Consider the following 23,840-nt stretch of genomic DNA (forward strand, 5'->3'; position numbering starts at 1 on the left):
CGGGGTTTTGGGTGGTTTCCCTGCATGCCCTGGTCCCCCCCATCTGTAAAATCCTAATATCGCCATTTTTTTGCATTTCCCTGTGTTTTTAACAGGCAAAGTTTTTCAGGCAAAATCGGCACCTGTGGTGGCCATCTTGGATTTTCTATATTTTTTGGACTTAGAAGCTTCGTTTTTGCTCCAAACTTCACTGATGACTACCTCAGGACAGGATGGCATGGATTCATGCCATAAATGCTGTGGATGGCTTGCAGTTTCATAGCTGTGGCCCTTGAGGGGCATGGATTTCGCACTATCCTCCTCTGGAGAGGCCCTGCTTTCCTCCAATTCCGCCGGAGATGCGATTCCAGCGTCCGGGATGCCAAAATTGGGCAAGGTGGGTGCTTTCACGAAACGCAAGCACAGTTCCAGGGAAAAGTCTCATAAGTTTTCAAAACATTCCAAATCTGAGTCAGGCAGATCAGCGCTGGCTGCTGGGGACTATTTTCCACCGGAATTTGTGAATATGATGTATCAGGCTTTCATGAGAAAGCGGGCTATACCTGTGTCTCCCTCTCAGACTCCAGTGCAGCAGTCTGTTCAACCTTTGGATTCCAGCATGTCAATCTGCTCCCTTGCTGGTCTGCCTGAAAGCCAGTGGCAACTAGAAAGCCAGTGGCAACTTCCCGCTATTGCCTCTGTGCCTGCGTCAATTTCTATGCCGTTGCTGTCGCATGGCTATTTGATGGGCTCCGCTGACGTGGCTAGCCTAGCGGATCTCGGGGATTCCCAGAACACAGATTTCTGTGATCTGGGAGAGGATCAGACGGTGCGCAAGCTCTTTAAGTTCAGTTGCCTTCCTGATCTTATCTCTGAATCCCTGCGGACATTGAAACTTGATTCAGACTCAACGGTTCAGGCGGAGTGTTCCATCATGAGTTCTAAGACCCTGCTTTCCACTGCATTTCCAGATCACGCAGATCTGGTGGAAATGCTCTTGGAGGTTTGTGAGGCCCCAGAAGGTCCCATGAAGTGCGCTAGGGCCATGGCTAAATTGTACACAATAGCATCAGAATTTTCCAAGCGCCTAGTCCTGCCGAGGGTGGATTCGGCGGTGGCTAAGGTCACTAAATATACCTCTTTGCCCTCAGATGGAGGGGTTGTCCTGAAGGATGTCCAGGACTGAAGACTAGATTTTGTCATGAAGCGTCTTTTTGATTCCGCTGCGATGGGAGTGCGCACTGCAGCGGCCACTTCCTTTGTGGCCCGGGCATGTCATTCTAAACTTCATCAGAATCCTGAGGAGGTTGTCCTTCGGGATCACGACTTCCTGGTTTCTGGAGTGAATTTGGCAGATGCACTCTATGATATTTTGAAAGTTTTTGCTAAGCTAGGAGCTTATTCAGTTTCTGCTAGGAGAATGTTATAGATTCGCCAGTGGTCGGGTGATTCTTCATCTAAGGCTACGCTGAGTAAATTGCCTTTTAAAGGTTTGCTGTTGTTTGCCCAGGGTTAGGATGACCTGATGGCATGTGTGCAGGACCGTAAGCCTTAGGCACTTCCTAGCTGTAGACCTCATCCGACCAGGGGGATGGGACAGCCAAATTTTTGTCCCTTCCAGAGAACCTCACAGTACGCCGGACCCCCTGCGGCAGGATAGCGTTTCAGAGCATCCTACAGACCTCGATTTGGAGGTGCAGTGCGCCAATAGCCTTCCAACAGCCTTCCAACTCTCGATCTTCTGTCCCTTCCAAGAGAAAATTATGATGCAAGGTGTCTGGCGAGGCCCCCCCCGAATCGGGGGGTGGCTTTTGGTCTTCCTTCCAGAATGGCTACAGGGATGGTCTTCGACTGCAGTTCTTCTGGCCACCAGCGGACTTCTTCCTGTCTTCTCCCGAGGGAAATCCAGACAGGGCCAGCAAGGTGTGCGCTACGTGCGCTGGTTACTGGATCTTGCGGCCTTAGAGCCGGTCCCAAGGGACAACTTGGGCTCCGGGAGATACTCGATTTACTTCTTCATGCCAAAGAAAGACTCCGAAGATTGCAGACCAATTCTGGACCTGAAAGCAGTGAACGCATTCTTGTGAGTTCCGCATTTCCGGATGGAAATGGTGTGTTCTGTCATAGCAGCAGTGGCACCCTGGGAGTTTTTGGCTTCCTTGGATCTCACAGAAGCGTATCTCCACAACCTGATATTCTCAGATCATTGGAGGTTCCTGAGGTTTCATGTTCTCAGGAGGCATTTCCAGTTTGTGGCGGTCCCTTTCAGTCTTTTACCCAGATCATGGTGGTGGTGGCTGCCCATCTGCAATCCATACCTTGACTGGCTGATCAGAGCTCTCTCGGCGCTAGGCCGCTTGGCGGTTCGCCAAGTGGTGTCTGCTGGAACGTCTCAGATGGGTGATCAATCTGAAGAAGATTCGCCTCGAGCCAACCCAGGACTTGGAGTACCTTGAAATCCGGTTCCACGTGGGTCTGAACCGGGTATTTCTTCCAGAATCCAGAAAACTCAAACTCAGGAGTGCGATTCGGCACATGTTAGCAGTTTCGGCCCTGACAGCCTGGCAGTACCTACAGGTATTGTGTCTCATGGTGGCAACCATAGATGTGATTCTGTGGGCGAGAGCTCGCTTGCGTCCTCTTCAGTTTTCACTTCTGATATGGTGGAATCCCCAGAGAGATGCACTGGGAGGTGAAGCAGCAGTACGTTGTGGTGGTTGAACCCGGTCACTCTGAACAAAGGGCTCCCTCTGCAGGGTCTTGGACTGGGTGATCCTAACCATGGATGCGAGTCTCTCTGGCTGGGGTGTAATTTGCATGTTGGTCCCGGTCCAGGGCCACTGGACGGCGCAGGAGAGCAGATGATCCATCAATCGACTGGAGCTGCAAACGATCTGGTTAGCTCTACTGAGATTTTAAGGGTATCTCCACCAGAAGGCTGTCTGTGTGTTCTCAGATAATGTGACGGCTGTTACCTATGTCAACCGTTAAGGGGGATACAAGGAGTCCCCTGCTGGGCTTGGAGGCTCGCTTACTATTTGCTGGGGCGGAACAACATCTGTTGGCCTTGTCCGTGGCTCATGTGGCCAGCGTAGACAACTTTCTCAGTCGTCAGACTCTGGACCAGAGAGAATGGTCCCTGTCTGGGCTGGCGTTCGAGACCATAGTGTGCCACTGGGTTCATCCTACCTTCGATCTAATGGCATCTTCTCAGAACAGGAAGGCTGACAGATTTTTCAGCTGATGACTGGAGGTTCAATCTTGACCCAAAAGAACTTCTGTACGTCTTTCCCCTGTGGACTATGATAGGGTGAGTGATGCGCTGGTGTCCTCTCACAGGGGTCCAGTGATCCTTGTGGCTCTGGACTGGCCCAGAAAACCTTGGTATGCAGACCTTGTGAGGTTGTCCTCGGAGAGGGGACTGTGTCTTCTTTGCCATCAGAGGTTGCTCACACAGGGGCCGATTGCACTTCAAGATCCGGACCGCTTTGGTCTTACGGCCTGACCACTTGAGCGTGCAGCCTTGACGGCCAGGGGTTATTCCTCTGCAGTTATCGCCACACTCCTGCAGAACAAGCGGAAATCGACTGTATCAGCCTATGCGAAAGCCTGGAGGTGTTTTCAGGCTTGGTGTGCGGGGATTCAGGTGGACCCTTTGGTACCGTTGGTGGCTCATGTTCTGGACTTCCTGCAGGCTGGCCTCAGGAAGAGTCTAGTGGTTTCTTCTCTATGTGTTTGGATTACGGGACTCTCCTGTTTAGGTCCCTCTTCATTCAGGGGTTCTCTGGCTTCTCACCCGGATGCTGTCCGGTTCTTGAAGGGGGCCAGAAGGCTAAGGCCTCCCTTGCAACTGCCTTTAAATAAAAAGACTTTGAATAATGGACCTCAGTATGAGCCCTTCAGATTGCGCACAAGGAATTATTGTCTCAGGCAGTAACTCATTGGTGACTAGCACCAGACCTAAGTCTAAATAAGAACTGTCTCATACATCATGTTGTCCTATTTTGTGTATAATCAAAAAATGTGTACTTTAAATCACTTGTAAACATTTACTCCAGGAGAAAAATTGAAGAAACTCAAAAGATATATGAGAAAAAATACTAAAGCAAAAAATGAATGATCTCCCAAAACGTGATAGTGAAAGTGCTAGAAGTCCTTAAAGTGCTGAAAATGCATCTTATAAAAACTTTTAAAAAAGCCTAAAGTTTAAAGTGCGAGTGCAAACAGTGGAAAAAATTCTAAATTGAAACAGTATCATAAACTATACCCTACTTCTATGTAATTCATAAAAATAGAAAACAGTTCATATCAAAATTGATGGATAGTGAAGTAAAAAATCTAGGTTCAATAAATCGATAAACAAATATAGTTCATAAATATGGTTCATAAAATTCATACAAGTTATTCTGTTAAAAGTTCATATTCTTTATGGCAATTCAAAGTGTTGTATGTAGAATTTCATCCAAAACTGCTTGCACACAAATACTTAGCTCAATCTTTGTTAGAAGTATATGTTGCCTGTAGAAATCAATATCACTACTCAACAGAGCTCCATTTCGCTGCCTTCTTCAGGAGCGGAGATTGCTAGAAAATATATATTTGTAGGGGCGACAGAATATTATTGAAGCCGTCGGCACCATCCACCAAGGAGTGTGAGAATCAAACCATTACATCGGTTCTTATTTAGACTTAGGTCTGGTGCTAGTCACCAGTGAGTTACTGCCTGAGCCAATAATTCCTCATGCGCAATCTGAAGGGCTCATACTGATGTCCATTATTCAAAGCCTTTTTATTTAAAACATTTCCCCCAGAACTAGAGTGTTAACCAATTTTCATTTGGAATCCTGAACAGCCATACCATGTGGAGGAATCTAACTTTACAGACTCTACACCCATGTTAGACTCCCCTGCAGACCATAAATAAGTCTCAAGTCCAATATATTCTAGGTAGGGGAAGAGATCAAGATATTTGATGAGATTCCTGTAGATTTCGAGAAGAAAAGTATCCATCGAAAGAAGGCAAAATCCAAATGAGTCCATAGTGCAGCCCTCACTCGCTGGTGGCACTGAGGCATATAGTTGGTTTTTTTTTTTTGGGGGGGGTTACCTCTACAACTAGTGGCTGATAGTTGAATATAGAGGAAAATCCCTGGAAGATCCCATAATGATGAGAGGCATTTCATAAGCCTTATGAAAAAGTAACCCTCTCGAACGACCTGTAGAACCTAGAGGAACATGGTTATCAGTTCCCAATGGGAATAATACAGTTGGAGCCAGGATTCAGTCGTTGAAGGAGAGGCAGAGAAGTTCTTGAAGAGATTGATCATAATCTAAGTGCTGGAAGTATTCAGCAATGTAGGTAGAATCAGCTTCTAGCTCGAGTGACAGCTCTTTTCCCCAACTGCATAAGAACTATACTCTTTCAGTGGAAGATTTAACCGTTGGTAGACAGTTGAATGGAGACTCTGTTGTATACTCAGAAAAGCCCTCAATTGAATCAGACTGAAAGGTCAAGGGCTTCGGTGAAGAAATGTGATGCTGTCAAGTCCGGTACCGGTCCAATGACTTGAAAAAAATATGATGCGAAGTAGGATGTTTTCTCTTGGTACCGGTGTAGACCGATGTTGGTCCAGAGAAACCAGCAGTAGTACCACAGGACCTGGAAGCCATGTACTGAGGATAGACCAGTACCGAGTAAATACTGGATTAAACAATGTAGATGTATCCAGAAGAAAAAACCACCGGTACCTTTGGCATGTATGCCAGTACCATCGGTGTTACCACATGCTCCTAAGAGGGTGACTGTACTGAGGGTGCACACCTCGAGGTTGAGACAAGCTGGTGGATGGTCGTCGTTGCTTGGTCAGTATCAAGAGACTTGATGCAAATTGACCTGCGACGGCAATTTGGAAGATGGTGCCTCTAAACTGGCTTATCAGACAGAGTGATGTCCCGACATCAGTGTCAATGTCTTCAATGATGAAGATTTTGATCGATGTCCATGCCAGTACCGAACAATCTTTCCTGTTTGTTTCCAGATGATTATCGAACTGCAGAATAGCAAACCATGCAGAAGTTCCACCCGACGTTCTGGGGAAAAGGAAGAAAAGTAGACTGTGGGCACTTTTAGCAGTCTCTCTCTTTTAATAAATATAATATAATTTTATTTTTTTTTGCCCCCATTTAGCTGTCTGAAAAAAATAAAAAGGTCAAAAGACTGTGCCAGCCAAAGCGATGGCTGAGGAAAAAAAATAAGGGTCTCAGCAGCAGAAACTCCCAAGGACAAAAAGTTACAATAAATAAAACATAAATATAAAAAAAACCCACAAGAGCGGGAAGGCAATGGCAAAAAAATCAACAACGTTCAGAAACACTTCTTAGCTCTACGGAAAACTAAGAACTGAGGAGCCGCAAGCCTGCGTCAGACAGGAAGGCATGCGCGGTGTGGGCAGTTCACAAACTTTCTTAAGTTCTTAAAGTGGCCATGCACTTTTATAGCTGTCCGTACTGGGGCTCCGTGGATGATATCACCCACATGTGAGAATATGCTGCCTGCTTGTCCTGGGATAAAGGTTGGTTTGATATTACTTCTCAAGTGTGCTTTTTACCTAGAATTTTGAACTGCAGCACCTTGAGGATTTGCAACCTGGCATGTCAACTGCTTGTACTGAACTAACTGAAAAAAACCTCTAATTCTAAACATTTGGCACAATGAGAAAATAAAAGCCTAAAAAAACAGAAAAGGAGAAAAAAGCAGATGAGGGGGTGCAAACCTTGAACAGTGGTAGCAAATAGGAACAGCATTACATTATAACAGTAAAATATTATGGGGCTCATTTTCAAAGCATTTGGACACACAAAGTACCATGGTACTTTTTATGTCTATGTGCTTTGAAAATGAGCCCCTATACTTAGGTTTCTTAGCCATTAATCATTAATACAGCCAGGACTGCATATGTATATTGAATGAATTCTTGGATGTCTTCATCAAGGTAAGTAAAGATAAACACTTCCATTTGTAATTACATAAACTCATATTGATGCTCAAAGTTCTTCCTTCAATGTAATCTTCTGTGCCTGGAATATATGTACATCTGTGTTAGGATCATAGTGGACTTCAACAACAGTGAAACGTGCCTTTAGCATTTTCAGGAAGTCCCAGTCCCGAGCATAACGAATGCGACAGGACAGCAGAATCAATGTTTGTTCCAAAGACAAGTGCTCCAATGTTTGCAGCAAATCTAGGAAGGTTTCCTCCAGATAAATTATATCTGACCCCACAATCAAGTCAAATGCATCAGGAGAGAAGTTTCCTAAGTTGTGGCCCCAGGTCAGCTCTTTCACAACAACTTTGTGCTGCAGAGTAGTGGGTAAGTTAGCTTGAATATTTGACTCTAGAAATTCCAGTGCCACCTGTCTGTCGGTGATAGTCACATGAGCACCTGTGTGGAACAAGAATAAACTAGGTATGAAACGTAGAACAGTTCTATAGTTCAGATAATAAGGCAACAACCTGCAGTTAAGAATTTCAGTATTTGTCACTAAGGCATAGATTCTGTAAAGTGCGCCTAACTTTAGGCGTGCTTTAGGCGTCCAATTTCAGGGTCTTAACAAGCGTTAATTGGGACTTAGACGGAGTTGTGAAGAATTATCTACATTTTCACAATACTAACATGTTTCACACTTTTTTCCCCTTCAGAAGGGTTTGGTTATAGAAGATTTTCTGAGAAAACAGTCAATTGGTGAGTTTTACAAAGTGCGCTAAATCCATGCATGCGCTAACTACTAACTTGTGCATAGGATAACATGCATGTGTTAACCTTTACCACACACTAATGGCGCCTAAACCGTGCCTAAATCATGCCGCTTCAGCACACATTAAAACTTTTTTTATCGCGTGCTGAAGCGTATCTTAGGCGTCTATTAGGCACGCGTTCTCAAAAACTGCACATAGATGCCAGATAGACGTCCCTACGATGTTATATATAAAAAGGTGGTTTTTACTGATTTGTTATCATTATTTCAGGACTGTAAGCTTTAACATAATTAACCCAAAGTATACAAATCCACACATGCACTAACGTGTGCATAGGATAAAATGCAGGCGTTAACCTTTCATAGCAAATATCCTTCTCCTAACTAAACTGCTAGAGGCCATAGTCGCTACCCAGCTCTCTTCATACCTAGAAAGATTCTCCATTCTCCTACCAACACAGCTTCAGACCCAGCTTCAGCACTGAGTCCCTCCTAGTTTCCCTAATTTCAAAGATTCAACAACTACATTCTCGTAACAAATTCGCTGTTCTTTTACAATTCGATCTCTCTGCAGCTTTCGATGTCGTCCACCACGACACTATTTTATCAACTTTCTGAGATAGGAATTGACTCCACCGTCCTAAAGTGGTTCTCAAACTTCCTTCGCTCTCGCTCCTACACTGTCAACACAAATGGCACCATGTCCGTACCTTGGACACCATCTTGCGGTGTCCCTCAGGGATCACCCCTATCCCCTATTCTCTTTAACATCTACATGTCCTCCCTGAAGTTCCTCCAACTTTCCCCCCTTGAAACAATCTACACATACGCTGATGACATCCTTGTCCTTGAAACAGACCAGAACCTCACCAACCTCCACGAGAACATTACATCTTGCATAATGAGACTCCACTCCTGGTCCCTCTCGGTACAGATGAAACTAAATGAATCAAAAACAAAATTACTCTGGCTCAGCCCAAAGTTAGAACATCTGCCCACCATCTTCGCACTACCCACAGGCGCTGCTCTGCACCTTGAGTTCTCAAGCAAGGTCCTTGGCATCACTATTGATTCTTCTCTCTCCCTCAACGACCACCTCAACTCCTTGGCAAAATCATGCTTTTTCAGCCTCCACATGCTGAGGAAAATAAGATCCTACTTTTGCCAAAAACATTTTGTCATCCTCGTCCAATCCATCATCCTCTCCAAACTTGACTACTGCAATGCCATTTACTTATGCCTAACAAAAAAAGTCTTCAAAGACTCCAGCTTATCCAGAATACTGCAGCCAAGTTGATCTTTGCAAAACGCAAATAGGACCATGTCTCCCCACTCCTGTCCAATCTTCACTGGCTCTTAGTGATTTCCAGAATCCATTTCAAATGCTCCTGCCTGGCTTTTAAGATCATTCACGGCATCCTTCCTCCCCTAATCCCACTATCATTTAACTCCTTGAGTCCTGACTCCACCAGATTCGCCCAAAGATATAAACTATCCATCCCCTCTCTATGCAGGTAAACTGGGAAAATCTCTTCTCTTCAAAATCACAGGTCTCTGGAACGACCTTACTAGCCCGTTGCGGAACCTGGGCTCTCTCCAACTATTCCGCAAGCAACTGAAAACTTGGCTCTTCTCTAACATGTAATTCTATTTTCCCCCTTACTCTTCCATTCTATATATAAGCTCATGTAAACCTTTTCCTTTCTCTTCTTATATTTTAAGTTCTTGTAAACCATGCCGAGCTCCACTTCCATGGAGAGGATGCAGTATATAAACTTAAGGTTTAGTTTAGTTTAGTTTAGTGAGACCATCTGTAAGAAAAGTAAAGTTGAAGTGGAACTGAACCCTGCAACATGACAATGACCCAAAACATACCAGTAAATCCACCAAGAACTGGCTGAAAACTAAGAAATGGAGAGTCGTGGAGTGGCTGAGTCACAGGCCTGATCTTAATCCCATTGAGATGCTGTGGGGTGATTTGAAACGTGCTGTGCATGCAAGAAACCCCTCAAACATCTCACAGCTGAAAGAATTCTGCACTGAGGAGTGGGCCAAACTTTCCTCAGACTGATTTCAGAGACTGGTAGATGGCTACAAGAAGATTCTCACTGCAGTTATTTCAGCTAAAGGGGGTACTATTAGGGTGCAGGGTGTCCTAATTTATTCCTCAGTTAGAATATACATTTTTGTGGATATCTTTTGTTTTATGAGCAAATCAAGGAAAATTTTTGTTGTTTACCTGTAATTACATCACTTTCTTTTCCAGAGATAAATAAATAAATAAAAATATTTGACATCGATATGTGAACATTTTATAAGAAAGAACTGAATATTTCATGGGGTGTTCTAATTTTTTCACATGACTATATTAAGTTAATTGAATTAAAGACATCTATAGCTATTTTGCAGACCCTTTTAGAAAATATCCTATAAAAAGCTCAAAAAAATCTTGCAGGGAACATTACTGTAGGAACAGATGTACAGAAAAAAGGAAATGTACCAGATGTAGAAAAATTAAAAATGTGTTTAGCAGCCAGACTTACCTAATAAAGCAGCCACAATTCCCACTAGTCCTGTCCCAGCTCCCAGCTCAATCACTGAACGCCCTTGCAGATTAACTGCCCCCATCTCCAGGTAGGTACAAAGAACAACAGCCTGAGATAAATGATAAGAACACAGATTTCATTTCAGACACATCAGAGCCAGCCTATCACTCTGCAATGTAAAGATCCTCAAAAGTCATGGGTGTGTAATTGTTTATTTCTAAAACTCTTTAGGTTCAATGCAAATAATATGGACTTAGGAACAAATTCTCTAAATAGCACCATTATTTAGATAGTGGTAGGTGCCCTACTGCCACCAAACTTAATTGTGTTACTTGGTTCAATCGGCACAGTAATTGACTCTGTCAGCTAGAAACAAAACAGCATTTTAAAAAAAGTAGGCGCCTTCAAAAATGGTGTCATTAACACGACTATGGAGACACCTTGTGTCGCTTAAGGTCACAGTAGGCATGGTTAACACAAGAAGTGACTGTAGGCGCCTCTGTAGATACAAGTCACATGTAAGATAGATGCTGGAATTCTAGGGCAGGGGTTTAAAGGCCTACATTACTGGCGCCTATCTTACACGTTAAGCCGTGATTCTGCAAACTGTGCCATTGTGTGATTGAAATGTAAACAGCGACACATTTGGGAGTGGCTTCTGATCATGGCGCCATTTGCAGAACATGCTCCTTAGTAGGTTTTGGAAATAAGCCCTTCAATTTTAGACCCTAGAATCTAAGCCTAGCTATTGGGAGTTGTTATGTAGTGTATAACTTAACAATAACTTTCTGCTGCTTATACACTACAATACTAACAGTTTCTATGTTAAATTACTTGCAGATGTGTAAGTTACACACAGATTATCAGAGTTCCCTATGAGAGGCTCATGAGAAAATTAAAGTGTCATGGGATAGGTGGCAAAGTTCAGTTGTGGGTTAGGAACTGGTTATCAGGTAGAAAACAGAGAGTAGGGTTAAATGGTCATTTTTCTCAATGGAGGAGAGTAAACAGTGGAGTGCCACAGGGTTCTGTACTGGGACTGGTGCTATTTAACTTATTTATAAATGATCTGGAAATTGGAATGGCCAGTGAGGTGATTACATTTGCTGATAACACTAAACTGTTCAAAGTTGTTAAAATGCATGCATATTGTGAAAAATTGCAGGCAGACCTTAGGAAATTGGAAGACTGGGCATCCAAGTGACAGATGAAATTTAATGTGGACAAATGAAAAGTGATGCACATTGGGAAGAATAATCCACATCACAGTTACTGGATGCTAGGGTCTACCTTGGGATTAGCACCCAAGAAAAGGATCTGGGTGTCATTGTTGACAATATGATGAAACCTTCTATCCAATGTGCAGCAACAGCCAAAAAAATAAAACAGGATGCTAGTAATTATTAACAAAGGGATGGTTAACAAGACTAAGAATGTTATAATGTCCCTGTATCACTCCATGGTGCGACCTTACCTGAAGTATTGTGTTCAAGTCTGGTCTCCTTTAGTCTCAGCCGCCACAGAGAACAATCTTCAAAGGCCTGCACTGAGGCATTCCTTCTGTCAAGTCCTCTCTGATATGTTTCGCAAAACCAGAAGTTACATCAGTGAGGGACTCGGCAGAGGGAAGACTTTGGTACAGGTCACTGAAGATTGTTCTCCGTAGTGGCTGAGGTTAAAGGTAAAATAGGCACGGGCAGAGAGGGGAGTTGAGGAACGTTTAGATACCGACTTGCATGGGGTGGGGCAGCTGGACCCACAGGGGAGGATTCTACTGCTTAGGGGAGCTCAGGACTTGTGGGTGGGATTCTGCTGCTATGGACTGTTCTGGGGGCTGAGTGGAAGGCAGATGGGGGCTGAAGCTGGATCTGTATATATATATTTTTTTCTATTTAATTTTACAACAATTTAACATTGTGTTACGAGCCAAACAGAGAAAACTACTACCTAACAACTGTGTTCGGGAGCAACCATAAAATCGCTTCCCGCTAGTGTATCAGAACTACGTATGGGTCCGTGCCTGTTAGAAATGTTATAAAGGAGTCATTTATAATACTTATCTTTCTATGTTGCTCCTCTGACTTCAAACCACTTCTTTTCCCCCGAACGCCTCCTGGTTACTCAACTTCACACTTCTGTTAGACGGCAAATCTGCTTAGCCTAAGTCAACAGTGGCCAGCCAGCATTTCGCTAAGCTGAGTCAGGGCATCAAGGCTATGTTCGGCACATAAACTCCGTGCTCACAGGCAGATAAGTTTGACTCATAACACAATGTTAAATAATTGTAAAATTAAATAGAAAAACGAAAAAAATATATACACAATATAAATTGGGTAGTTTGTTTGAGTTGTGAATGAGATAAAGTTAAATTATTGACAAATTAAATTTTGATAAATAAATTTGGAGAAATGGATAAAGAAGGAGGTTTTTTGCCAACGAGGCAGCTCTGATTTATGCCCACTTGAATGCTAATAAGCAATGGCTGGGTAGAGTCTGAGGCTTTTCCTCCTCCTTTAAGTATATTTATGTATATGCATACATGTATATACACATATACGTACATGATCCTCTATGAGGTTTTTCACAGCTATTGATGCTTTTTCTGCATTTAAAACATTTATATGTTTGAGCCAAACATGAGTTACTAATAATATTTAAAATAGATGTTTTTTGAATGAAGAAATAAGATAGAATTTATTCCTGGGTTTGGGAACAGGAGAATTAGGTTCAAGGGTACTGGAGTTGTGCAAAATCACTATCTCCCCTAGCCTCACATATCCACTTAGATTGTAAACCTTGAACCTGAATACTTATCACCAATGCTCAGAAGTACTGCTGTTTTCTCACAAAGTGTCCCCTGAAGAAGGTGTTCATCAAACGCCGAAACAGGGATCCTTGTTGGGACTATTTTACTTTGAATAAAGAATTAATCATTGGTTGAAAAGACACCTCCTTTGCCTTTTTTGTTTGTTTGCCTATATCTTAAGGTAAGGTGTTCTTTTGTTTGCCCTCTAAAGATTGGTCAGGTATGTGCAAATTTTTTCTCATGTGAGCAACAAGTTCTAAATTTTTTTTTTGTGCGACAGCAGTTTCTAAAAACCAACAATTTTTCAGATTTGCAAACATTTTTGTGAGCGATCATGTAAAATCTGTGAGCGACACTACTAGAATTTATGAGCAACTGCTCATGTGCTCAGCTTAGATGGAACACAGCTTATCACTAATGTGTAATGCTGTGTACATCCAGTAGCACTATAAAAATTATTATTGTGGTTTGCCTACCAGATGCTCTTGGCTATGTTTGTCACTCTTAAATATTAAGTCCTTCCCAAAATACAAAACTTTGAGCTCAACCTTTTCTCCATATCTTGAAATTATTATATATTTATTATTATTTATTAGGTTTTTATATACCACCTATCAAGGTTATCTAAGCGGTTTTACAATCAGGTACTCAAGCATTTTCCCCATCTGTCCCCGTGGGCTCACAATCTATCTAACATACCTGGGGCTATGGAGAACTGAGTGACTTGCCCATGGTCACAAGGAGCAGTGTGGGGTTTGAACCCACAACCTCAGGGTGCTGAGGCTGTAGCTCCAACCACTGTGCCACACACTGCTTCTTCTCTTGGAAAGATTCTGGCTCTTGCTGCTTTGCTCTTTGATATCCTCTTCAAATCCCTAATCTCTTCCTTCCTCACCATCCATGCACATGTATATATTTTTTCTTTGATGTGAAGGCTTGAATGTTGAAGTAATTCATATCACATTGTTATTTTATTTCTGCTTTAACTTAAATTTTTTTGTGATTCTATGTGCAGTTACTCTTAAGGCCCTCTTTTAATAAGCTGCGGTAGAGGTTTCTACTGCGACCCAGAGTGCTAAATGCTCTGACACTCTAGGAATTCTATGAGCATTGGAGCATTTACCTCACCGGCCTATGGTAGAAGCCTCTACCACAGCTTTGTAAAAGCCAGCATCAATGTGATAACACTTTTTAATCTAGCCCTTTACTGTCTTAACACAATACTGTATTTGGGGGGCTCCAATATAAAATGTGCCATCTTTTTTCACAGTTCCAGCCTGAATAAATGTGTTTTAAGTCACAGAAAGTCTTCTGTAAAAAATCATTCACTTAGATTAGGAGTAGGCAACCTGCGGTCCATGAAATCATGGAAAGTATACCCAGAAAACCATAAACCAGAGTCTATTTTTCAAATACTTTCAGAATATCCACTTTAGCAGTTCTGTTTCCATTATTTTTAATTATATTTTTACTTATTTATCAGGGCTTGGTTCTTGGGCCTATCTTATTCAATATCTTCGTAAATGACCTGGATGAAGAAACGACCAGTCTCATCACCAAGTTTGCTGATGACACAAAGCTTTGCCGGGCAATCAGATCACAAAAAGACAACGAGGAACTCCAGAGAAATTTGAACCAACTTGAGAGATGGGCAGAAAATTGGCAGATGAGTTTTAATGTAGAAAAATGCAAAGTGATGCACCTGGGCAGGAAAAACAAGGAGCATGAGTATAAACTGCTAGGTATAACATTGGGGAAGAGCGAACAGGAAAAGGATCTGGGGGTACTGATAGACAGGAATCTGAAGCCGTCGACTCAGTGTGCGGCGGCGGCGAAGAAGGCTAACAGGATGTTGGGCATGATAAAGAAGGGAATCACGAGTAGATCGAAAAAGGTCAGAATGCCGCTTTATAGAGCAATGGTCAGACCACACTTGGAATACTGTGTCCAACACTGGTCTCCGTACCTGAAGAAGGATATAACACTGCTGGAGAGGGTGCAGAGGCGAGCGACGAAGCTAGTAAAAGGTATGGAGAACTTGAGCTACCAAGAACATCTCAGAAATCTGGGATTATTCACCCTTGAGAAGAGAAGACTGAGAGGGGATCTAATAGAAACTTTTAAAATATTAAAAGGAATCGATAAAATGGAGCAAGCTCGCTCACCGACAAGGGGAAAGGATGGAGAGCAATAAACTGCGTTATTCACTTTGTCAAATGTGACTCGGACAAGAGGTCATGGACTGAAGCTGAGAGGGGTCAAGGCCATGACAAATGTCAGAAAGTTCTGCTTCGCACAGCGGGTGGTGAACACCTGGAACTCTCTCCCAGAGGATGTGGTGGAGGAAACCACCATTTTAGGATTTAAGGTAAAATTGGACGCTCATCTTCTTGCGGGACACATTGAGGGATACAAATGATTAAGGTATTCTCCCAGGTACGCCTGGCTGAGCCTCCGCGTGTGCGGACTACCGGACTGGATGGACCCTAGGTCTGATCCGGTGCAGGCATTTCTTATGTTCTTAGAAGATTTATGGAGCTGTGTACATTTCCAGTTATCAAATTAGATGAAGGGAAGATAAGCCATTGAATATGTACAATAATCAAATCATTAAAGCAAACACCATGCAGGTGTAAAAATGAAAACCACTATAGTATCTGATATGAAATGAAAAGTATAAATCAAAATATTATTTTAGGTATTCAAAAAATTACAATTGAATGATAATCCTAGTTGAGTATTTAAAGTGTCTGAGGAAAATTGTGGTGGACATAAGTTATACAGACTTCAATCTTTAGAACCTCCTATGATGTATACCATTCCAGGTTCCTGTCTTGTATAACGTTGTAATCATTTATATCCACCACCCCCTATCACTAAAAATTTAAACTTTATTTATTTTAATTGATTACAATAATTTATTTTGATTTAATACAATAATAATAATTACTTAATTTTAGAAATACTAATCTTGAATACTTTTAAATATCGAATAATAATATAAAATATTGAAATGTAATTATATAGTTTAATGAATTAATAATCTTAAATACCTATTTGCCGGCGTATAAGATGACTTTTCAGTACCTTAAAATCCTCCCCAAAGTCGGGGGTCGTCTTATACGCCGGGTACTGTTTACTAGAGAGCTGCACGGGAACGGGGACGACGGGAATCCCGCGGGACCCGCGGGCATCCCGCGGGTTCCCCCTTTGGGTCACGGGGATCCCGTGGGGACGCCCCCTAGGGTCGTGGGGATCCCGTGGGGACGCCCCCTAGGGTCGCGGGGATCCCGTGGGGACGCCCCCTAGGGTCGCGGGGTTCCTGCGGGGCTGGATGTACTCAGTCGCGCGGCTCTTCTCCCTACCTTCTCTGCTTGCAGCACAGAGCCGAACGGAAGTCTTCCCGACGTCAGCGCTGACGTCGGAGGGGAGGGAGGGCTTAAACAAAGCCTGTAGCCGCGAATCTAAATTATCTTCTTACAGCAGCTGTAATAAGGTAATTTAGATTCGCGGTTAAGGGCAGGGAGGTTTGTCGGACCGGGGCTGTTGTCAGTCGGTCGGGGAAGTGCCACAAAAGTAAGGGGACCTGGCCGGCTGTGCTGCATCTGGGGCGGTAGAGAAGGAGTGGGGAGAAGGACGCTGAAAGGCCATGGGGAAGACAGGGGGGGAAGGACTCTGAAAGCACTTGAAGACAGAGGAGGGAGAAGGACGCTGAAAGCACATGGGGAATACAAAGGGGTGGAGAAGGACGCTGAAAGGCCATGGGGAAGACAGAGAGGGAGAAGGACGCTGAAAGGACATGGGGAAGCAGAGGGGGGAGAAGGACACTGAAAGCACATGTGGAAGACAGAGGGGGGAGAAGGACGCTGACAGGACATGGGGAAGATGGGGGGAGAAGGACGCTGAAAGGAAATGGGGAAGAGAGAGTAGGGAGAAGACGCTGGCAGGGAAGAAGACAGATGCCAGACTATGGGGGGAGCGGAGAGAAGAAGATGGGTGCCAGACCAATTTGGAAGGGGGAAGAAAGGGAGAGGCACAGTAACAGAGCAAATGGAAGATGCAGAAGGAAGAGAGACAGTGGATGGAAGGAATTGAATGAGAACATGAGGAAAGCAGAAACCAGGCAACAAAGGTAGGAAAAGAATTATATTTCTTTTTTTTTATTTTGCTTCAGGATAAAGTAGTATATTAGTTGTGTTGATAAAAATTTATAAACATTAGAGGCTCTGGTAGAAACCCATTTGCAAAGTATGTATTCTTCCCAATTAATATTTTCAAATTAATAAAGTCTTTTTGCTTATTTGTAAATGGGTTTCTACCAGAGCCTTTAATTCAGTAGCATAATTAAATGAAATAACTATTTCTGAAGTTTATAGGGACGGGCGGGGACAGAGGGGATTCCTCGCGGGGACGGGTGGGGACGGAGGGGATTCCTCGCGGGGACGGGTGGGGACGGAGGGAATCCTCACGGGGACGGGTGGGATTCCTCACGGGGACGGGTGGGGACGGGTGGGACTTTGGCGGGGACAGGTGGGATTTCTGTCCCCGCGCAACTCTCTACTGTTTACATGCCCTAACATCTCCTTCCTTACCTCCTTACGGTGCTTATGGTACTAGTAAACCTGCCGGGACATCAGCGGGGCCATGGCGGGACATCAGTGTGACAAGGGTGCCATCTCCTTCATCCTGCGCAGCGGGAAGCAGCGGCGCTCTGGCCCCACCCCTTTTCTCTTTACTACGTCTCTCGCACATGCGGCCGTGTGTGGAGTCTAGCCCTTAAGGAAGTTGCGGGGGCGAACAGGAGGCTTTTGAAGGCTTTTAAAGGGAAACTGTCATGCCAGCAAACTTGCTAGGGACTTGCCCGGCACTTGCTCTCTCCCTCTATGTGTTATCTTCCTTCTATCATTGACAGTTTCAGTTTAGTTAACAGTTTAGAAAACAAATAGCATGGCAGCTCCCATGGGTTTATTGTTCTATTCAGCTTTAGTGAATTAATTAAAATTGTTGAAATAAATTCTGATGTTCTTTTAAGTTTTATTTGTTGTGCAGAAGGTGTGCGGAAGAAGGGGTAGTCTTATATGGCGAGTATATAACAAACTCTATATTTTAACTGTAAAAGTTGGGGGGTCGTCTTATACGCCCAGTCGTCTTATACGCCGGCAAATACGGTACTTTTGAATGCTAGATAATAAATGATGCCTACGTGTGTAAAAAAACTAAACTGAAATATAATTCTATTTTTAGTTGCAATCTGATAAATATGTGATCTTAAGAATTATAAAGTGCATGACATATGTAAACTTAAGATTATAGAGTACATAATGTGCATGTGCTTAAAAAACTTGTGAATTGGTTTATTTTTATGGGTTTAGTAGACATAACTATCGATATAAAGAAATGAAACAAAAGTTATATTCCTAAATCATATATTCCTAAATCATATATTAACTACAACCCGTTAAATGATTATGTGCAAAATAACTATTTTAACTAATGATTACAACGGTATACAAGATAGGAACCTGGAATGGTATACATCATAGGAGGTTCTAAAGATTGAAGTCTGTATAACTTATGTCCACCACAATTTTCCTCAAACACTTTAAATACTCAACTAGGATTATCATTCAATTGTAATTTTTTGAATACCTAAAATAATATTTTGATTTATATTTTTCATTTCATATCAGATACTATAGTGGTTTTCATTTTTATACCTGCATGGTGTTTGCTTTAATGATTTGATTATTCTACATATTCAATGGGTTATCTTCCCTTCATCTAATTTGGTATATAATTTTAGGGTTGATATTTGGTTAAGGCCCCTCTATACAATACATTTCCAGTTATGACATAACATAATGTTACAGCTTCCTAGGGATAGTACTGACCCTATGTGTATAAAGATTGCCCACCTCTGACTTAGATCAGCACTTGCTACTCATTCCTATGGATATATAGCAAGATTGACAAGAAGAGCTAGGGCATGGTGCCCAACTATAGAATTCATTACTGAAGGATACAAGAAAGTACTGAAGGCCCAACATGTTTTTTTCCTGTTGATCCTGTTTTAGGGGTTTTCTCAAAGTTTTACTCTTGTCTTATGCAGTTTTGTTTATTTTGTACATATTTTAGCTGTTAATGCTGATGTACAGTAGACTCTCAGTTAACTGGCACCCATGATGATTGATTAGATGTAAGATAAAAAGAGTTTATGTATTTATCCTGGTAAGCTATTTTCTAATAGATAGGTGAGACATTCTAGACAGATGGGTAATATCTCCATAGCCATGTGCATCTGCAGAAGGAATCCACTCTGGATTTTTCCTCTTGCCTCTGCTGTACTTCACTGGGTTCCTTAGCTCCATCTACAGTTAGTATCCAAGCACTGAGAGCCACACAGTCCACGTGAAGTAGAGGCACCTGTAGCAGCAGGTTTAAAAACAAACTGTTCTGCTCAAGAATTAAATCAAACAGTAATGTTAACTGCCAACAAAGGCTTTAAAGGAGCTCAGAAACTACTCCCATATAAAACGGAAACATGTATACAAATTCTTCCCAGCCCCCAAGGGCTTACAGGCATCCAAGAATCAGCTTGGAGAAGCATAAACAGACTGAAATAGTAGGCAGGTGCAGGAAAGACTAGGCGGGAGTCTAGAATGTCTCACCTATCTACTGGAAAGAGCTTACCTGGGTAAGAACATAATCTCTTTTTCCAATGCAATAGATGAGACTTTCTAGATGAAACGTACAAAAGCAGTCCCCAAAAAACTAGAGCGGGCTTGAAGTGCCAACCCTTAAGGACGAAGACCCAAAAGCAGAGTCCTGTCTTGCCGCCACATCTACTCTGTAAAACTTGGCAAATGTGTGAAGAGAAGACAATGTTGCCGCCCTGCAAATCTCCTCAGGGGAGACAACTCGAGCTTCGGCCCATGAAGAAGCCACACTCCTGGTAGAATGAGCTTTGATGGAAATAGGGGACTGTTTCCCAGAAAGAATGTAGGCTGATGAAATGGCCCTACGGATCAATCTGGAAATCATGGCCTTGGAAGCGGGAGTGCCCCACTTAACTGAATGAGTCAGCATGAACAAATAGTCGGAGACGAAACTCATCGATGACCTCCAGATAATGCAGAAGCACTCTGCGCACATCCAGTTTCTTCAACAGGCGATCTTGTGTCCTGGAACCAGTAGGCTGAAAGACAGGCAAACAAACGCACTTCCTGATTAACATGGAAAGCCAAAACCACCTTGGGCAGGAAGGAAGGAACCGTCTGAAAGGAAACCCCAGTCTCCGAGATATAGAGGAATAGCTTTCTGCAAAAAAAAAAAAAAAGCCTAGAGTTCTGCCACATGTCGTACTGAAGTAATGGCAACTAGAAAAATGGTCTTGAGCATCAAGTCCAGGAGAGAAGCATCTTGAAGGGGCTCAATAGGAGTCTTGGTAAGACTAGACAGCACTGTATTAAGGTCCCAGGAAGGGAACTGCTGCTTGACAGGCAGTCTGACACAAAGAGCTCCCTTCAGAAATCTAATGACATCAGGATGAGATGCCAACGAGGACTGATGATGTCAGGATCTAAAACAAGAGAGTCCAGTAACCTGAACCCAAAGGGATGCCACAGTGAGGCCCATATTCAGGCCTGAAGAAAGGCAAGAATCACTGAGATCAGAGCTGAAGAAGGGTCCACTTGGTACTGAGCACACCAGTGTTGGAAGGCCTTAAACGCCTTAGTGTAAGCAGAAACTATTGGCAACTTTTTAGACTTGAGAAGAGTATTAATAACCACAGCAGAATATCCTTTGTGTTCTAAGGCTGCGTGCTCAAGAGCCATGCCATAAGAGAAAAGTGACCCAGGTTCTCCATGCAGACCGGACCCCGAGTAAGCAGGCCAAAGGCTGCAACCACTGCACAGACACATCATATCTGCATACCATGGTCTGCGAGGCCAATCTTGAGCCACCAGAATGACGCAGCCCAGATGGACCGCAATTTGCCGAATGACCCAGCCTATCATTGGCCAAGGAGGAAAGACATACATAAGAATCTCCTGAGGCCGGGGAGGAAGTGACGTCATCACAGAATATGGCCGCTTAAACCTTGAGCTCTGCCGGGGCTCGAGATTAAAAGATTTATAATTGCTTCAAGCGGCGGATTGGGAACTATTCTTTCGAAGTCTGGGCTTGCTGAGTGTATGGCGAGCCGGAAAAAATAGGAGAAATTCCATTTTACCGGCGTAACGAGCGTAAAAACCCGCTCGCACGCTCCAGGCTCCCCGACGGTGCAACACAAAATGGCGGAGCCGATCACGTCCTCTTCAACTGCGCCTTCTCGGCCAGGCCTCTTGTCAGATGATCGACCTATAGAAGGTAAAATCGAGACGTGGTTCAAAGAATTAAAAGCTGAAATGGTGGGGCTGAGAACCGACGTGAAGACCGCGCTGGGGGAGCTTAGAGCGGAAGTAGGTGAGCTCAGCGGCAGAGTCCTAACCGCTGAAGAGCGCTTGAACCACGTGGAGGTTTTAACAGAGGAACGATCCGTTAATATAGATTCTATAACAGTACATTTGGAAGAATTAAAACGTCAGGTTGAAGACTTAGAGAATCGATCTAGGCGAAATAACTTACGATTTAAGGGGATACCAGACCTGGAACGTTACAAAGATGCCAGGGAAGTGGTGTTGGACTTTTGTAAAGCTTTGCTAGCTGATGATTCTCAGATGGCACCATTGATGATTGACTTACCGAGGGCTCATCGAAGCCTTGGCCAGGTGAAAGGATCGGGTAATCGCGACATTGTAGCCTGTTTTGGTGAATTTCAATTGAAGGAAAAAGTTTTGCAGGCTGCAAGACGTTGTCCGGACTTTGTGTGGCAGGGTCTGCGTGTGGGGGTCTATCAAGATTTGGCCCTTGCGACACTCCAGAAATGCAGATCCTTTAGGGAAGTTACTCAAACATTGCGGGCTGAGGGCTACCGCTACAGATGGCTTTTCCCCTTTGGACTACATTTCACTGTCAATGGGACTCATCGGAAGGTGGACTCTGTGGCTGATGCTTGGATAGCGTTAAAGGACCTTGGATGTCGACTGCCACATGACTGTCCAGATCGGGCCACACCGGGAACGGCAACTGAAAATGGAGTGGATGTATCCAGGCGGCCTAATGTGGTCAACCTACCATCTACTTCAGCTACCTGATTCGGACCCTGGGAGGAAACTCTGAACTTTACAAATATGGACAGCAGCTGACAACGCTCTGGTTCTTATGCTGGTTGCAAATTATTTGCTTATTCATTACGGAAGAGTTCTTGCACTGGTCTATTGATCCTGTTTCTGTGCAACACAAGTTGGGTGATTACACTTATGGGTTGGAGAGGGGGTTTTGATTGAGAAGGGGTACTATTGTTGATAGGTTACCTGATCAGGTCCCCCAGAGGGACTGTACTTTCATATAGATTAGGAATGTAGCTGCTATTGCCTATGTTATTTTGTTGGCTAGTGATTCTATGCTTAATCAATATGAAAGGGATGTTATTCAGATTATGTGCTAAGGATAAGTGCAAATAATGGTGGATAACTACTTTAACAGGTTTGATTGAAGTGAATGACTGAGTGTGGGTAACATGAGTATGTAGGGGGCATGGGGGGTTGAATGGGAAAGGAATGCAATATATGGAGATATTTATGGGCCTTTTCGGTGTGACTCATTTTCCTCATATGGCTGATTCGAAACTTGGAGACTCAGCTAATAGGAGGGGGGAAGGGGGGAGGGAGGGGATTGGCGGTAAGGGGACTAGCGGGCAGCAGAGGGCGGATATTGGGAGGTTAATAGGAAAGGATCCAGAATTGACTGTAGGCTCCTGGAATGTAAATGGGCTTAACAGCCCGGGCAAAAGGAGTATAGTTTTTCGAGACCTACGTCGTATGAAGTGGGACATTTGCCTTTTGCAGGAAACACATTTGAGACCTAGGGATGTATCTTTGCTTCAAAGACCACAGTTTGATATGCTCTGGACCCATCAGGGGGAAGGGGCCACGAAAAGGGCTGGAGGATTGGCCATTTTAGCACGCAAGGGGCTGGGCTTACAAGTGGAACAAGTCTAGAGGGATAGAGAGGGCAGGTGCTTAGCAGTGAAGGGCGTGCTCCAGGGCCGCCCTGTGACTATTATTAACATCTATGGCCCTAACGTGAACCAAGATGTATACTATCACAATTTGAAAGGGGCATTGAACTCTTTTACACAAGGGGCGGTATACTTGGGAGGAGACTTCAATATACCTCCAGACCCTGTGGTAGATCACTCAGGGGGAGGGCGTAGAGCCACGAGAAAATCAGCTGCAGCATTTCGAGACCTGATGGGATCCCTTGGCCTAGTAGATGGATGGCGTCTACTCCATGGGGCTCAGAGATCATATACCTTTTATTCCCACGCACAGAATACATACACTAGAATAGATGGGGTGTGGATTCATAGGAATCAGGCAGGGGGATTACGAGCAGCAGAAATCGAACCGATGCATGTATCGGACCATGCACCGGTGTGGTTGTCTTGCACAGGCATGTTGGACCTGGGGGGTTGTTCGTATTGGAGGCTTAACGAATCCCTGCTGAGTTCCCCACTGGTGGTTTCTGCGGTGGAAAATACAATGAAAGATTATTTACACCTGAATGACACGGGGGAGGTATCAGATGCTATTTTGTGGGATGCCATGAAAGTTGTAGTTCGAGGAGAACTTATCAAATGGGGGGCTAGA

General features: G+C 43.7%; 1 protein-coding gene across 4 annotated transcripts in view; it reads right to left on the reverse strand.

Moving 5' to 3' along the window:
• Nucleotides 1–1,236: 1,236 nt before the first annotated feature.
• Nucleotides 1,237–23,840, reverse strand: part of METTL21A (methyltransferase like 21A) — a 91,799-nt gene continuing 69,195 nt past the window's right edge. For all 4 annotated transcript variants that reach the window (XM_033945112.1, XM_033945111.1, XM_033945110.1 and 1 more), the window contains exons 3-4: nucleotides 10,278–10,389; nucleotides 1,237–7,421 (exon numbers count right to left, since the gene is read on the reverse strand). In XM_033945112.1, the coding sequence (XP_033801003.1) occupies nucleotides 7,024–7,421; nucleotides 10,278–10,389 (510 nt within the window). In that variant the 3' untranslated portion in view covers nucleotides 1,237–7,023. The remainder of the gene's footprint in view (nucleotides 7,422–10,277; nucleotides 10,390–23,840) is intronic.

The sequence above is a fragment of the Geotrypetes seraphini genome, chromosome 5, assembly GCF_902459505.1.
Source record: "Geotrypetes seraphini chromosome 5, aGeoSer1.1, whole genome shotgun sequence".
NCBI lineage: Eukaryota > Metazoa > Chordata > Amphibia > Gymnophiona > Dermophiidae > Geotrypetes > Geotrypetes seraphini.